Consider the following 17,564-nt stretch of genomic DNA (forward strand, 5'->3'; position numbering starts at 1 on the left):
GAACCATCAGGCTCTCAAGGGTGTGCAGAGCCCCACACTTCCCCGTCAGCCCCACATTACTTAGGCCGTGATCTGTAAAGCGAGAGGGCCAGGGAGCCAAAGAGTAAGTTTAAGGACAAGCCACATGGATTGGATGTGGCCCATGGACAAGGTTACAGAGTCACAAAATGTAATTTAAATGCTCAGAGGCCAACATGCCCCAACAGTGGCTTGAAAGGATTCGGCAGAACATGAAAGCTTTTCCTGGGCTTGTGGTCACACGGATTAATGCTGTTCCTTATCCATGTTCTGTGAGGAAGGAGTGGGCAGGACAGTGTTCCATGTTAATAGCCTTGTCCTAATGATGTCTCATGGTCAGTGACAAGTGAAGTGGCACCATTACTAATATTAATTCTTAAACCAGAATTCTGGAGCAGTGAGTTTCTAACACAGGTTGGGAGCCCCTGGGAATCCTGAGGGGGCACCGTCCTGCCCCGAGATGAGGTTGGTCTCGTGAGAGGGTTCTGGTTTTCCTGGGTGACACGTTTTAATTTCCTGGTAAGATTTCTCCAAGGGAAGCTTTCTAGTCCTCATAATGATTTGAAGGAGATGGCCTGGAAGCGTCTAGAATCATGAAGGTGCGGGTCTGTCACGAAGGTGCAGGTCTGTTGCTGCACAGAGTTGCCTTTGTCGGTGTGTGCTTTGGATGCATCGGTGTAAGGAACACCGCTGTTGGCCCCTCTCCCTGTTCCCCATCCCCTGCCCCTGCCCTGCCCCGTCTGGCCCCGGGCCTGGGCTGGGGCCCAGAGAAGGAGATGCTGTCCTTGTTAGGAGACTCCTCCTTGCTGGGCTAGAGGGATCTGAAAGGGCAGCAGCGATTTAGCAGAAGAACCGTATGAAGGGATGACCTGGGCATCACAAGACTGTGCTCTTGTTAAAATAAATAATTCATTGTTTGGAAAGCCCTGGAGGAAGAAAGGAAAAGTCTTGCTTGTGGCCTCTGCCCCAGACCTTACCTGCTTCCCTCTGGGGATCCTGTAAAGTCAGTGGTGATCTTCCCAGACCTCTGCCAGCACACCTCCCCACACATGTACAGCTGTGAACTTGCTGGTGGGTGGGGGGAGCGCACACATATCTGAGATTACCTTGTGTTTGAGATTCTGCAACGTTTGCTCCTGTCCACTGTGAATGTATCTCCGGGTTTTTTTTGTTGTTGTTGTTTTTTGTTTTTTAAATTTTAGATTTATTTATTTATTTGAGAGAGAGCAAGGAGGAGTGGTAAAGGGAGAGGGAGAGAGAAAAATTCAAGCAGACGCCACGCTGAGCACAGAGCCCCATGTGGGGCTCAGTCTCACAACTCTGAGATTACAACCCTGAGATCACAACCGGAGCCTGAAATCAAGAGTCTGACGCTTAAATGAGTGTGTCACCCAAGCGCCCCCTCAGGACCTTTTCTTATTAGTACAGAGAGGCCACAGGATAAACCCATCTGCATGTGGGACCTCCTAGCTCGTTAGCAGAGGCCACAGGCGCTGGGCGGGGGGCGGCCAGTAACCTCTGCCCCCCTCTGGGTCCCTGTAGCCAAGGTGTGTTGTGGTCTGGATTTGCCTGACTACCTGATTGGAGATTTTTTTTTTCTCAAATTTTTTCATTGTGGTAAAATACACATCAAATTTACCACGTTATCATTTTAAAATGTACAGTTCAGGGGCGGTAAGCCCATTCACGTTGTGCAGCTGTCCCCACTGTCCATCTCCAGAGCTCTTCACCGTGTGAAACAGAAACTCTGACCCATCAAACACCAGTTCCCCGTTGCCCAGTCCCCTGCATCCACCACTGCACTTTCTGTCTCTATGAATTTGACTGTTCTAGGGACCCGATCAAAGGGGGATCATACAGTATTTGTCCTTTAGTGATGGATTTATTTCACTTAGCATAATGTGGTGGCCTGTGTCAGGATTCCCTTCCTCTATAAGGCTGGGCAATATTCCATTATATGGCTGTATTCCATTTTGTTCATCCATTTACCCGTCAGTGGATGCATGGGCTGTTGGCATCTTTCGGTGATGGTGCGTAATCACAGCTGTACAGCATCTTCGAGACCCTGCTGTCACTTCCCCGAGAGTGGCTTGCTAATCACAGTAATTCTACGTGTAAGTTTTTGAGGAACCGCCATATTGTTTGCCGCGCTGGCTGCACCACTTTACGTTCCTTCCAACAGTCCACGGGCGTTCCAGTTCCTCCATATTCTCACCCATACTTTTAGGATGGTTGCCATCTTCCTGGGTGTGATGTGTTCTATTTGCTTTTTATGCCTTTTCCAAGGCCTTACACAGAACAGGGCCAAGTAAGCACTGTTGACTGAGCACAGACCTTCATTGGTACCAACAGCTCTTGGCCCCGGCAGTGGAGCAGAAGGGGGACCTAGGCCATGAGCCAGTTTGGGAGGCACCGGGTGAACACAGACACACAGGCGTCTTCACTGTGGAGTCTGTCGGGGTGTTGTGGGATAGCGTGTGGAGCGACCGCTAAACGTAGTTTCTAATAGAGAATTTTTTTTCTTCTCTTTTTCCACCTCGCCTGTACTTTTGAGAGCCTGCTTGCTGTTTGGGGGATAGAGTTGCTTTTGAAAAACTCTGGGGGCCTCCTGGGATCTCTTTACTTATTTATTTTTTAATATTTTATTTATTTATGTGACAGAGAAAGATCATAAGTAGGCAGAGAGGCAGAGAGAGAGGGGGAACAGGCTCCCCACTGAGCAGAGAGCCCAATACGGGGCTCGATCCCAGGACCCTGAGATCATGACCTGAGTCAAAGGCAGAGGCTTAACTGAGCACAGTTAACGGAGCCACCCAGGTGCCCCACCTGAGATCTCTTTAATCCCGAATTTTGTTTTAACTCGAAAACATTACCTCTGTTGAACAGGATCTCCTCCAGATTCGGTCGTACGTCTACGCAGAAGAGCCAAATATCGACATTCACAACTTTGTGGGAACTTTCACCAGAGTAAGTGGGCTTAGCTGACCGGGCACTGCTGCCTTGCTGAGAACACATGCTGGGGATGGTGCTGCAGAGAAGAAGTGTTGGCAGGTCTTTGTTGGGGGGTAGCTGAGCTCCAGGAAGGGATGAGCTTCCCCTAAGTAGCCCCAGCTTGAAAACTGACATAGTGAGGTTGGCACAGCGGGGTTTTTCTCCCGGCCTCTGAACAGCGTGAGTTTCCCCGACAGCATAGACCCCAGCAGCATTAGAATTACTGTGAACTCTGTGGTGGGAAGGCAGGTACTTTTTATGTCTGCTTTGGACACATCCGTGACCTCTTCTACTCACACAAGCCCCGGCTGGTATTGTTAACAATTTTTAAGCCACTTCCCAACTATTCTCCCTAAAGGCTAGAAATTAAATTTAGCTTTCAATTATTTGAAGAATCTGGGAACTCCACCGAATCATGGTCTCTTCCTAGAAGCCATAGGACGGGCCAGCAGAGGGCTGCTTCTGTTTGATTTGCTTCTGCATTTTAGTTCTTGCCTTGCTGGACGTGTCTTCAGTGTTGGAAGCCTGTCCTCCTTCGGGCACGCCCAGGACGGTGGCTTCGGAGCTTGGCCCTTCTCTCCTGGCTCACCTGGGGGCTTCCAAATAGGGGTCGTCCTCTCTTCCTGTCTTGGGACGAGCACGTTGGAAATAGCCTGTGGATTCTTCCAGAACCTTGTTGGATAAATGCATGCCCATCGGTCTTTTCCAGGAAGACAGCGACCCTCCGATCAGCGAGAGCTTGAGCATCGAGAACACGCTCTGGGCCGGCACTGTCATCGCGTCGGGTAAGGGCGCCCTTTCTGGGGAATGTGTTAGCAATTTGAAAAGGAAAGAAAATCCTCTTGTGTAATTAGAATAATCATCTGTCAGTGGGGAAAATTAGCCGGCAGTCACATGGTGTTTTCCACTTGTTGCTGCCCCTCCAGGGAGTCTTGCTGACATCTGATTGCCCCTCAGACGGTTGTGGACACCTCTGAGAGAAGCTGTTGTGGCCGGCGCTTTTTCGGCAGCATCCACTCCGGGAATAGCCCTTAATTGCCACCTGAGATTGACGTCCTAATCTCTCCCAGAAACTGGGCCAGCCTGGATGTGCTGGCCGGAGGTCGTGTCTGGGGGGGCTGCTGAGCTCCTGCCAGTCCTAGGCGGTCCCTCCCCCCAGCACAGGAAAGGGCCACGGGCCTGAGTTGGAGCCTTGTTGTTGAAAACACCAAGATGATGTGGAAATTGGTGTCTTTTAGTTTTTGAACACTGGGGAGAGACTGATTAGAAGCAGTTCCAGGAGATAAACAGTGTCTACGGTCATGGTGGTTGGTGGCAGTGGGGGGCCACGGATCTGTCCGGCACCTTGGCGAGGCCTTTACATGCATTACCCATTGCACTGACCCCTCCCATCGTTAACCGTGAGGGGAGGTGCCGGTATTAGCCCATTCTGCAGGTGAGGAAACCGAGGCTCTGTGAGGCTAAGGAACTTGCCCAAGGTCACACAGGAGGTAAAAGGCAAAGTTGGGACTTGAACCCAGGCACTTTGTTCCAGAAGCAGAACATATTGTGCAGTTCTCGTTACTTTGTTACATTACACATATGAGGTAATAGCATATACTATTATTAATATATGATTTTACTATTGCCAAATTCCTGTCTCTACTGTTGGATGAGGGCTTTCTCCCTCTCAAGCACCTCTCCCTCCTACCAACTCATTTTCTTCTGCTTGATGCTGCTTTGTGGCTCTTTAGTATAATTTAGGTGCTCAGTCAGGATACTATGTGGCTAAGGAAGGGAATGACCAGTACAGACCAGCACAAACTCATCCACAGATGAACCACGTAATGCACATAGAGATGAGCACTCCTTTTACGTCTTCTGCCATTTTTCCTTTTCCACTCCCTGCCTGTATTTGCAGCCTAATCTGGAATGTCTCTCAATTCCTCCTGATGGCTAAAGAAGAGAAATGGATCCTTAAGGCTCTGCACCGGCAAGGAGGAACTGCCTGCCACGCCCACAAACCCCACCCACAAACCACGCCCAAACCATTGGCCACACCCACCAGCCCCTGCTGCAGTCCTTCCCCTCCAGCCTCTCCCCTGCCGCAGGTCCACCCACGTCTCTCAGAACTGGTTACTCTTCCTTCCCAGTTTTCCTCCCCTTTGAATGCATTTATTAATTAATAAGTAATTATTCCTTTTAATCTTTTAATAATTTGGCAGAAAAATAAGGAGTGTGTTTCGATTTGCATTTCCTGGATTGCCTGGAAGGTTGGCTTTCCTTGTGGTCTGTGTGGTCTCTCTACCTGTGTCCCTTACTTTTTGTGCCCGCTAGCTGTTTCTTCTCGTTCTCGTGCTCTTACTCATTTGTGAGAGTTCCCCATTTCTGGTTTTTGAAAAGGTTTTGTGGCGTATTTGATATGCAGAAGTTTCATAGTGTTATACTGTTCTTGTCTGTGATAGAGGTTGTCTTGTTCTTGTTTTGTTTATTTCATTGAGAATATGGGAACCTCTTTCAACACATAAGACAGTTCCTAATGTTTTGGTCGGTCTACTTTCTGTTTCTTCATATTGACTTGTGAGCGTGCTTCCTAGCAGAGACAATATCAAACTCATCTCGATGTGATGCAAATCTTCTTTTCAATGTCTGTTGTTTGGCTTTTGCTTTTGTCTTTGATGTGCTTTGTTTGGTTTTTCCAGATAGAAGTTCTAAATATTGATGTTATCCACATTTCCATAGAAACGGGAATCCTAGAGTAAAGGGCAGATATGTTTTATGTTGAGAGAGAGAATCCCAAGCAGACTCTGTACTGAACACAGAGCTGGTCTTGGGGCTCCATCTCACGGCTTTGAGATCATGACCTGAGCTGAAATCAAGAGTCAGATACTAGCTGACTGCACCACTCAGGCGTCCCAAAAATAAAATCTGAAAAAAAAAAAGTTATTTGTGAAGTTGGATTTTTAAAAGTGTTTTATCTTCATTTGTATTTTTTCATTTGCATTTTTAAAATGTATATATGATTTGCCAGTTTATGGCCAATGCCCATTTTTTTTTTTCTATTGATGGATTCCTTTAAAAATTGATTCCTGGGGCACCTGGGTGGCTCAGTCGGTGAAGTGTCTGCCTTCCACTCACATCATGATCTCAGGGTCCTGAGAGTGAATCCTGTACAGGGCTCCTGGCTTAGTGGGGAGTCTGCTTCTCCCTTTGTTCCTTCCCCCTGTTCATGTGCTGTTTCTCTCTCTCTCAAGTAAATAAATCTTAAAAGAATTTAAAAAAATGATTTCTAAGAACTCTTTATAGGCTAAGAATATTATCCTTCTGCTTTTTACCTTAATTGCAATTACTGTCTCCCAGTTGGTCTCATTTGTATTTTGGCACAAAAATTTAAAATTTTTATACCCTCAAACCTACTGATTTTTTTTTTCTTTATGGTTTCTGGTTTTTGCGACATGCTGAGAAAATCTTACCTGCTTTAAAATGAGACGAATACACTAATGTTTTCTTGGAGTGTTTATATAGTTTCACATTAAAATATTTGAATGCATGGAGTGATGTTAGGAAACCTTACTGGCATAAGGGCCTTACTTGAGCTCCAGCCGGAAGCTCTAGACCCTGGCGCCCAGTCTGTGCACGTGGCCCTGTGTCGAGGCTGCCCCCGGGGACTGGACGTGTGTGAAAGGAGAGAGCGCCCACTTTGGGATGGAGAGCGGCAGGCGGAATGGGGCTGTGAACGGAGATCAGATACGGGGGGGTAGAACTCCTGAGTTGTGCTGTGTCCAGCTCAGGCAGAGCTGGGGGCACAGGGGCGCCTGGGATGTGGGCATCTGCTTGCCAGGCGGTAAGTCCAGTGCTCCTTGCAGGCGGGTGTCTTCTTCTTCCCTTTTTTCGAAAGATAACGCATATATGGAAGACTGGCTGAATCCCAAACTTAGCACCAGTGCTCCGATCAATAATTGGGGTTTTTGTCAGCCCCCAGCGATCCCCCCGCTGCCTTCCAGTCCCCACACAGCGACCTTTATGAAAAGATTATTTATTTATTTGAGAGCAAGCGAACAGAGCTAGCGAGAAGGTGGGTGATGGGGGAGGGGCTGAGGAGGGGAGAAGCAGGCTCCCCACTGGGCAGGGAGCTGGATGCATGGGTGGGAGGGGGTCCCTCGATCTCAGGACCCCGAGATCATAACCAGAGCTGAAGACAGATGCTTAAGTGACTGAGCCACCCAGGCGCCCCAAGGGTAACAGCTGCGTTGATTCCTCATAGGTTTGAGTTGTTTGGTTAGCCACTTGCTTCAACAATATTGACATTTTAGTAGTAAATACATATTCACATGTCTGTCTGGTTTTTATTCTGGTGATTTTCTTCTCTTCTGCCTGCTTCTTTCCATGTAACAGAACAAAACAAAACAAAGTTATTTTTTAATTTTAACTTTTATTTAATTTTTATTTTTTAAAGATTTTATTTATTTATTTGACAGAGAGAGTACAAGTAGGCAGAGCGGCAGGCAGGGGAAGAGGAAGAAGCAGGCTCTCCACGGAGCAGGGAGCCTGATGTGGGACTCGATCCCAAGACCTTGAGATCATGACCTGAGCTGAAGGCAGCTGCTTAACTAACTGAGCCAGCCAGGCGCCCCTATTTTTATATTTTTGGAAAAAAAAAAAGTAAAGGATCATTTTAAGTATAATCTGCTCCCCAGTGTGAGGCTCAGCTTCACAACCCTGAGCTCAAGAGTCGTAAACTCTTCATCTGGCTGAGCCAGCCAGACCCCCCCAACAACCTTTCCTGAGCGTCTCTATGGGATGCAGCCATGCTCTGTTGCTCGGTCCTGGCGCTGCGGCGGCTTGCTGGGAAGTCCTCGTCTTCATCCTCCTGGTGTTTCTAGTTCACTCTAAACGGAATACAAAGGACAGAGGAAATGGGAGGAAGTGGGGGCGGGTCTGCAAAGTCCTCTGAAACCAGTGTAAAGGGAAGCAATTTAAGTGGCCATGTGGAGAGTTCTGAGGTGGAGGGACTTGTCAGCCTTCATCTCAGAGATGAACAGTGATGGGTCTTTTGTTTATCGGGCTCTTTTTATTTTTTTTAAGATTTTATTTATTTATTTGACAGAGAGAGATCACAAGTAGGCAGAGCGGCAGGGAGGGGAAGAGGGAGAAGGAGGCTGTCCATTGAGCAGAGAGCCTGATGCAGGACTCGATCCCAGGACCCTGAGATCATGACCCGAGCCAAAGGCAGAGGCTTAACCCACTGAGCCACCCAGGCACCCTATCAGGCTCTTTTTATTTATGAAGCATTTTGCTGCCACTCTCTTGTTTTGGTCTCACAACATTAAAGGGGGGTTTCATGGAATGAAGAATGGAGTGTCAGAGACGTTAAGCAAGTTGCCTGAGGTCGCACAGCCTAGGAGGTCCTCTCCTGGGAGGCAGAGAGTGGGAAACAGGTGGGAGAAGACATTTCAAAGTTTGTGATTGGTGATGGGGAGGACAGTGAGTGGTGAGAGCCGTGACCCAGTGGTGTTACCTGCCGAGCCCTTCACCGGGCATGGGTTTCAGAGTCCGTGACACTGGACACGTACCATTTCCTTATGTGGCCTCAGTTTTCCCTGCTTGTCAGTGAGTAGTCCTTTGACTGCATTCTGATTCTGATGCAAGCCTGGTTATATGCAAGCCATTTCCTTCTGGTGCACCCCATCAAGAAACCGCCATCGTTAGTCATCTTGATTCTGTGAGATTTCACTTCTCTGTTCTCTTTAGAAGCGAAGTCCTATGTTCCGGTCACTCTGCTGTTACCACTTGAAAGTCTGAAAGAATGAGAACGCTTGCCAGACAGTGCTTAGGGTCCAGCTGCCTCTGCTGGCCTCAACCTGGAGAGGACGCAGTCACCATGGCAACCCAACCCCTCGCCGCTAGGCTGGGGAGTCACTGGGCTGAGAGAGGGAAGGATTGGGGCATGGCCCGGGGGCTCTGGAGCCTGGTTCTTCTCAGGCTCTCCAGTTGCTTATGCGCCTGCCTCCCCCGGTTCCGGTCCGCAGCAGATCAGTCCGTGGCCCTTGCACAGCCTGTGGGCAGTCGTGCCTGTGCACATGGGCATGTGAGCTTGAGCGTGTCCAGCTGGTCTGGACCCTGTCCAGTGGCACTGGTCCTGCGCTTACTCGCTTGAATGCCGCAGCAGTTTCTGACTGCTGTAAACATTTCCGAAAGCTCACTCTCAGGGGTAGCATTTATCTTGTTGCAGACAGGGACAAAGGGGTCACAGAGTAGGCCCTGACCCTGGGACCGGGCTGTCGTGGAGAGTTAGGAAGAAGTTGGCGTGACACCCGACCACAGCAGTGTGACTTGGAGAAACCAGCCGGCTGAGTGGAAAGGAGGTCTTGAAGGGGTGGCTTGGGCCGCATGGGGGTCAGGATGAGCTGAGAGCCTGCCCCCGGATAAAGGGAGTGCCCATGCTTGGCACCTGCTGGGAGTACGGACTCAGTGTCTCCAGATCTTCTAAGTTTCCAGGAGGAGCGAGAATTCTCAATTTTTTTATATGAAAGTTCCTGTATTTAAAAGATGTTGATGAATTCAAAACCTCAAAAGCCCCAGTATAGACCAAACCAGTGCACGTGTGTGGTTTCTCTCTGGGCGACTGTAGCTGGCGTTTGGATCTTATGGAAGGGGTTTTGGCCTTGAGCAGAGGCAGGCACCGGGGAGAAGGGCCATTTTCATTTCAGCCTTGGCAGGCATCAAGGTTGGCCGGCACCAGTGCAGGAACTGTTCAGAGGTCCTTGTCATCAGGACCCTCTTGAACCCTCGATCGCGGGGACTGACACCCACTACATCTGTGCAGGAACGAGTGCAGTGGCTGCGTGGCCACCTCTGGTCTGACCATCTGCTGTGGCCGCAGGCCTGCGTTCACTGGAGCCGCCATCTGCCAGGGGACTAGCAAGTGAGCTCTGCCTGGCCCGCCATCTGCTGAGCCTTCCTGGAAGGGAACCGCGTTGTGTGCATTAAGCTTGGAGGGGGGACCTCAGTGTGTCCTCCTGGGGCTTTGTCGGGGAGACGCAGTCCCAGTGCGTCCTCTGGGCTGGGGTTCCTTGACCAGCTCTGTTTGACCCTCTCTGAGGTTTTGGCATCTCCCTTTGAGAGAGGAGAGTGGAGGTGGTTCTCGTTCCCAGCAGAGACCAGCTTGCTTGTGTTCCTGGCCGCCTCCCTGAGAGCATGGCGGGGCTGGCCCCTTCTCAGGGTTCAGGCTCCTGCTCAGGCGTCCTCATCTCAGAGGCTGCTTCTCCGACCACCCAGTACCAACCAGCGGGCTTCTCCAGCTCCTTCTGGTCTGTTCCTCTGCCTGATTTTCATGACGGCACCTGCCACCGTCTGTGATTGCCTGTTTCTCGTTTCCTCCTTTGTAGTCGGGTCTTCCCCACTGTGTTGAGCATTTCTGTGGCTTACGCTGAGGAGAGGAGACAGGTAGATTGTTAATAGATATGACCAGTTTCACCCCAAAATAGATTGTTCCCGTTTATACTCCAGCCAACAGCGTGTTATGACAAGGGCCCATTTGGCGGAGACACTGGGTGTTATCAGTCTGTGGAATTTTTATTGTTGCAATAGGGATAAAAGTGGCTTGTTTTGCATTTCTTTGATTACTCACAAAGTTGAGCATCTTTTCTAATGTTAACTGGCCTTTTGCGTTTCTTCTATAAGTTGCTGACTTTTAGAAAGATTGATAAACAGGGCTGGGGGGGCGCATGAGAGGGGGTGGGGAAGTTTCTCAGGAAAGATGGGTCATCTGGCCTGTGTTCTCGTTGGACACAGTATCTAAAGGAATCAGACTCAGCAGGAAGAAGGCTCTAATGAGAGCGTGTTTGTAAGTTCTCATAGTGTCTGAAGATAGGAATGTCCTATAAGCGCCTCTGGAAGCCTCTGAGGGCGGTGGCATGACGGGCAGACCTCCGCCAGGTCCCCAGGGGACCCCACAGACCCGCACTGAGCAGCCGACCTTCCAGCAACAGTCACAGTGCTCTGTGTCTTCACCGTGACCGCCGAGCGCTTGAAACCGTGGTGGACGCGGAGGGAAGACGGGGACCTGGATATATTAATTTCTGTTGAATTTAAATCGAAATGGCTGCCTGTGGCGAGTAGCAGCAGGGCTGGTCCTCGTGGCCCCGGATCGTCGTCGGTGTTCACGCCTCTTTGTGCTGCGCTTTTCTCGCTGCAGGTACTGTCGTGGGTGTTGTCCTTTACACGGGCAGAGAACTCCGGAGTGTCATGAACACCTCAAACCCTCGAAGTAAGGTGAGCTCGACGTTTGTTTGTTTTAAAGATTTTATTTATTTATTTGACAGAGAGAGCGTGGGATGGGGGAGGGTCAGAGAGAGAAGCAGACTCCCCACTGAGCAGGGAGCCCAATGCGGGACTCGATCCTGGGACTCCAGGATCATGACCCGAGCTGAAGGCAGTCGCTTAACCGACTGAGCCACCCAGGCCCTCAGAGGAGCTGGATTTAAAGACAGGAACACCTTACAGTGTTATTTCATTCATATGGACGTACTGTCTTCTCATGTGTCTGTGCACGTGTGCGCGTGTGCACACGCATCCGTGTAACACAGGAGCATGCATTCCTGTGTATTTGTGGGAATTCATAAAATTTTTAAAGCTTTCAAGTTCAAACTGTTGACCACTTCCTGCGTGCCCTGCATGGTGCCCCATCCTTCACAGGTGACCGCCCCCCCGTTTACTCCCCACCACCCCGACCCCAGCCGGGGAGCCCGGGCGCTTCCATGGGCTCATGAGCTGAGCAGTGGCTGTGAGAAGCCCCGTGGCCTCACGCTGCCCGGCAGGGAAGGGGCGGGCTCAGATCCACCCCACAGAGGACACTGGCTGTGGCGTGGTAAGCGGGGGGTCCGCTCTGTGGCCTCCAGGTGGGCCCTGTTCTCACTCGTTTCACACCACGACCCGCCCTCCCGGCCCCACCCCTCCCCCACAGTTCAAGACTTAGCCAGAAACTGTACAATGACTTCCTCTGTCGACGCCGTGAACGAGTGCGGTTTCCAGACCTCTGGTCATTGCCTCCCCCTGGTCCTTACGACCAGAAGGCCATTTATTTGATGCTTTAGCCTCGTGCTGGGCCACGATTCTGTGAAGTTACGGCTTTGGCCTGCTGGTTCCGTTTTTTTTTTGCAGACACGTTGAAGTAGATCTGTGATTATTCAAATCATTGCACTCACGAGTCTTGGCCATCAGGTCCCACCGGCGTGTGTGCCCTGAGCTGTCAGGCAGCCCCGGATCCATGTGTGGGGCAGTTCCAGGAGTGGGGGACCGAGCCCATTTTACAGGCTGTGGCGTATGTCACCCCGCACGTAGCCCCCAAGGCACCATGACCTGTTTATGTGTGTCCAAGTCTAAGTCTTCATGATTGTTTTGTTTGTTTGTTTTTTATTTTAAAGATTTTATTTTTATTTTAAAAATTTCACTTGTTTATTTGAGAGAGAGAGAGCATGAGCTGAGGGGGTGGGGTAGTGGTAGAGAGAGAGGGGGAAACAGACCCTCCACTGAGCAGGGAGCCTGATGCAGGGCTCGATCCCCGGACCCTTAGATCATGACCTGAGCCGAAGGCAGACACTTCACTGACTGAGCCACCCAGTGCCCCTAAGTCTTGTTGATTGTTAAAAAAATTAATGCAATCAGAAATCCTTGAGGCCCCTTGGATGTGTGTTAGGAAGCCCAGCCCCTGGAGCCCAGTATTCTGAACCAAAGACGTAGGGACCAAAGGGTCCCACTGTCTCTCGCCTGGGGCGCAGGTGCTCCTGGAGAAGGACCAGTTCTCCAGCTGGGCTCTGGTGCACCGACTAAGCACAGGCTCCCCCTGCTGCTCCGTCCCACAGATCGGCCTGTTTGACCTGGAGGTGAACTGCCTGACCAAGATCCTCTTCGGTGCTCTGGTGGTGGTGTCGCTGGTCATGGTGGCCCTTCAGCACTTTGCCGGGCGCTGGTACCTCCAGATCATCCGCTTTCTCCTGCTGTTCTCCAATATCATCCCCATCAGGTGAGTGGAGAAGGACCCAGGCCATTTTCTTCTTTTTCTCTTGTGGTCCCCTTGGAGATGACGATGGGGCACTCTTGGGAGCGTGAGTCCTGTTCTGGGCCCCAGCAGGGGAAGGGCGGTTCCTCCGTGAACCAGCCTTTCTTGAATCAGTCTTTGCTCAGAAGCCCTTGCCCTGCCTGTTCTGTGCCAGGGATGCCGCTTAGCGTCTGTCTCGTGGGCCGGCTCTGGAGCTTGGCGCTGGCCGCCGGAGGCTGTGTTAAGGTGGATCCCGGGTGGTGGATCCACACTCAGAGGGAAATACTGGGTCTGATGAGCATTGGTGACATGCCAGCTGCTGGCTTGCCTTCCTTGGAGGCTGAATAAATGCTCTTAGAAAATAATACAAGGAATTGTCGTAGTAGGAGAAAACAAAGATTCACAGTGACCAGAGAATAAGATCAAAATCACCTCTAATCTCACAACTAAGTGATGGGTGCTCTTAATATTTTGGCATATATATTTTTCTAGTCTCTTTTCTATTTTATTTTATTTATTTTTAATTTTTTTTTTCAAGATTTTATTTAGTTACCCGACAGACAGAGATTACAAGTGGGCAGAGAGGCAGGCAGAGAGACAGGAGGAAGCAGGCTCCCTGCTGAGCAGAGAGCCCAATTCGGGGCTCGATCCCAGGACTCTGAGATCATGACCTGAGCCAAAGGCAGACGCTTTAACCCACTGAGCCACCCAGGCGCCCCTAGCCTCTTTTCTATTTTAAAGGGAGATTCTGCTGTATGTAAAATCTACCTCTTTTTTTTTTTTTTTCTCAGAGCAGTGCATTGTAAGTAACTTTGGACATCAGATATACGGGTGACTGGTACCCCGATGTGTTTTATTTAGAACAGCCCTAGTGTATATTCTAGGTTTCACTGTTTAGCTCTGTGTTGTCGGGGACTCGTTTCTACTGTCTCCCATAATTGATGTTTAGTAAATATTATTAAAATAAATCATGTTTTTTTCCCCCCTGAAACTTTTAGTGCTTCTAATATTACACTTGGTATGTTGCTTGTGATTTGTCTTGCTCTTTTGGGTGTTTATGTCATCCCAGCTAGAATTCATGTTTTCCTGAGGATAGGGATTGTAGTTTTGGTACCGCAGTGTTCCTAGAAGAGGGGCATTGGACCCCTCGCCAGTGCGGTCTGGATCTTGGTTTCCAAGAATAAGTACCTCTGCTCTATCACCAGCAAAAAAAAGTGTTTGTAAGGTAATGTTAAGTGACATTGTAATCTTTAAAGCTCTGTCTACTGTGTGATTGAAAATTAGTGAGTTGACTCTTCCTGCGGCCAGCCAGGAAAATAGTGGGCAGTTTGGTTAATTTATAGGAGTAGGCACGACTGTGACAATTTCTTTTTATTTTTTACAATAACATAATGTCTCAAGATGAAGAGGATACATGTAATGGAATATTATTCAGCCTTAAAAAGGAATGAAATTCAGACACACAGTACAACGTCCCTGAAGACATTATGCTGAGTGACATCAGCTGGTCCCAGAAGGTCACGTGCTGTACGAGTCTTCTCATGTGAGGTCCCCAGAGCAGTCAGGTTCAGAGAGACAGAAAGGAGAGTGGTGGGTGCCAGGGACTGGAGGAAGGGGAGAGTGGGGGGTTGTGTCGTGGGCATAGGATTTCAGTTGGGGAAGATAGAATGTTCTGGAGAGGGATGGTGGTGGTAGTTACACAACCGTGTGATTAAACTTAATACCACTGAGCTGCACGCTTAATGGTTTCTCTCTCTCTTTTTAGAGATTTATTTAATTGAGAGAGAAAAAGCCTGTGGGGTGGGGAGAAGGGGGAGGAGGAGCAGACTTGCTGCTGATCGGATGTGGGTGTTTTTTTTTTTTTTTTTAAGATTTTACTTATTTATTTGACAGAGAGATGTAGCAAGAGAGAGAGCACAAGCAGGGGGAGTGGGAAAGGGAGAAGCAGTCTCCCTGCTGAGCAGGGATTACCAATGAGGGGCTCGATCCCAGGGCCCTGGGACCATGACCTGAGCCGAAGGCAGATGCTTAACCCACTGAGCCACCCATGCGCCCCGCTTTTCAGTATTTTAAAAGCATTTTAAACCTTCATTGTTTTATTTTAGTCCAAAACAGCTTCGTGGAATTGGTGATTTTTTTTCTGTGAGGTAACTAAGAGAGGACTTGTGGACTCTGTGGCTCCCGCCTCAAGGCTGTGCTGCCCCGGGAAGGGGTTTCCAAATGTTACAGCCCCACTGATGGGGTTTAGAGTCGTTTAGGGTCCTTGCTGTCTGCAGATAGAGACCCAGGGAGCCTCGCGGACATCCTGTTAACCTGTTTGCTCTGCTTTTTGGACTAGCCTGCGTGTGAACCTGGACATGGGCAAGATTGTGTACAGCTGGGTGATTCGGAGGGACTCGAAAATCCCCGGGACGGTGGTTCGTTCCAGCACCATCCCTGAGCAGCTGGGCAGGATTTCTTACCTACTCACAGACAAGACAGGTGAGCTGTTTTCTGGAGCTTCTCGGGCTTCCCAGTGAGAGGCGGCGCTTGCATTCTCTTCCTGGAGATCTTAGAGATGGATGCTTGCTGCTGTTTTATTCTCTTCAGCTTTTGAGGAATGTTGATTTTTTTTTTTTTTTTTTGGTGACGATTGTCCTCACCGTCAAGCAGCAAAGCCTTACCCGGTACTAATTAGGCTCAAAGCACTTCTCGGGGCGCTCACAGAGGGTGGTCTAGTGAATCTTCAACCTCATCTTGGGAGGGAGGCATTTTTAGCCCCATTTTACAGATGAGGAAACGAAGCACGGGGAGGTTGGCTGCCGTGTCAGAAGCGCAGGGTGACCGAGCAGGCTTCGAGTCCTCATCGCCGCACCCCAGAACACTGCCCTGCAGTTTGCTTTCAGAGTGGCTAAGAGGAAGGACGGGGAGTGGGGGCACCTGGGTTGAGCTTCCTCTCTACCACTGAGTGACCATGGGACAAAAGCGAGTCTGTTGCAAAGATCTTGTGGCTCAGCCCGTCAGAGAAAAATGAGGTTTCAGGAAGGAACAGAACCAGAAGATTTCTGGATATGTCTGCTTCAGAGCCCCTGGGGTAGCCGCTGTAGGACTTCCTCAGTGGGGGTGAACCTGACTCTGTTCGTCTTCTGTCCGTGTATCCGTCTGCCCAGGATTCAGATCCCTTCTGGACAGAATCCCGTGTATAAGTCCTGTGCCACCGTCTGGGCTGCTGGAGTGAGTTAGCCGCCTTGCCTGACGCGCCTTCTAGACCATCCCAGGGAATGAGGGTGATCGTGCCCCCTGTGGAAATCCAGGAAGCAATTTTCAAAAGAAAAGGAGTTCGATTCTGGACAGACCAGATAAACACTGCGGACATCTCCTGAGCAGGGGAGCAGGGGCAGTGCTGAAACCAGGGCAGGGCGTAGAGTAGTAAATGCTCAGAAAACGACAGCCAGGATCCCTCCTGTTCCTGGAAGCCCCTGGAGGTGGGCGGGTTCCTCACGTGTCTTGTGTTGCAGGAACTCTCACCCAGAACGAGATGGTTTTCAAACGGCTGCACCTGGGCACCGTGGCCTATAGCCTTGACTCCATGGATGAAGTGCAGAGCCACATTTTTAGTGTTTATACCCAGGTAACGCCTTCTGCTTTGATACTGGAAACGATTCTTTTGCACGTACGAACCCCTGTATTGAAATAGGATTCCTGATACTGTCCCATTCACCCAGCGAACGAGTCCTGTCCAGTGGTTCTTGGTGTATTCCCAGAGTTGTGTAACTATCACTGTTATCAGTTTTGTCTCATCCCCTCCAAAAGAGACCCCTATCCCCATTAGGCATCATTCCCTGTCCCTGCCCCCCCACCTCTCCTTCCAAACCCAGGGCAACTGTCAGTCCTTTATGTTTTGAATAAAATCACCTTTGAAATCAGCCCTCCCCCTCCCCCGTGCCATCTTTCTCATTCCCAGAGTTACCCTGCTCTGCTGGATACTGGGAAAAACCCAAGAGAGACTTGTCTGCCAGTGACTAGTGCCAGAAATAGCTTTGGGCACCTATTGGTTACTTTTACTTCCTTTCCCTGGTCAGGAGCCAAAGCAGCAGGCATGACTGATCTGCTCAGGAAAAACCGTCGTCACCGGTGGGCTTCAGTTTCCCGTCCGGGTTCAACTCTGTGACCACACGGAAGGGATTAATTTATCCGAGATGGCCTGTAGTTTCTCTGCTCCCGCATTTGTTTCTGCAAGATTTTTCAAAACTAGTCCTTTTTCAGAGAAAGGTATTACTGGAAAGTGTTGTAATATTCCTAAAAAGTTATACCTATGGTGGGTGCACGCACACATACGCACACACACACACACCCTTGGGTATAGGACCTTGGCTACTCAAAATCGCTAGTGATGTTTTAAGAACAAAAACAAAAGGAAGGACGTTGACTTTGGGCCTCATATGTGAGGGATTCCAACTCACTCTGATTAGGGCAGGGCTGGGCTGCTGTGTCTCAGAGGTAAGATGACACACGGGCAAACCCTTGGTAATTCTGAGATGCATCAGGGCTGACGGGC

The 17,564-nt window shown here is 49.8% G+C and overlaps 1 protein-coding gene across 7 annotated transcripts in view; it reads left to right on the forward strand.

The window, feature by feature from the left end:
- Positions 1 to 17,564, forward strand: part of ATP9A (ATPase phospholipid transporting 9A (putative)) — a 132,488-nt gene that overhangs the window by 59,242 nt on the left and 55,682 nt on the right. For all 7 annotated transcript variants that reach the window (XM_004746183.3, XM_045082076.1, XM_045082077.1 and 4 more), the window contains 6 exons: positions 2,905 to 2,985; positions 3,719 to 3,794; positions 11,186 to 11,262; positions 12,852 to 13,012; positions 15,366 to 15,508; positions 16,525 to 16,637. In XM_004746183.3, coding sequence (XP_004746240.1) covers positions 2,905 to 2,985; positions 3,719 to 3,794; positions 11,186 to 11,262; positions 12,852 to 13,012; positions 15,366 to 15,508; positions 16,525 to 16,637 — 651 coding nt within the window. The remainder of the gene's footprint in view (positions 1 to 2,904; positions 2,986 to 3,718; positions 3,795 to 11,185; positions 11,263 to 12,851; positions 13,013 to 15,365; positions 15,509 to 16,524; positions 16,638 to 17,564) is intronic.

Source organism: Mustela putorius, unplaced genomic scaffold (genome assembly GCF_011764305.1).
Source record: "Mustela putorius furo isolate JIRA1106 unplaced genomic scaffold, ASM1176430v1.1 tig00000592_pilon_pilon_pilon, whole genome shotgun sequence".
Classification (NCBI taxonomy): domain Eukaryota; kingdom Metazoa; phylum Chordata; class Mammalia; order Carnivora; family Mustelidae; genus Mustela; species Mustela putorius.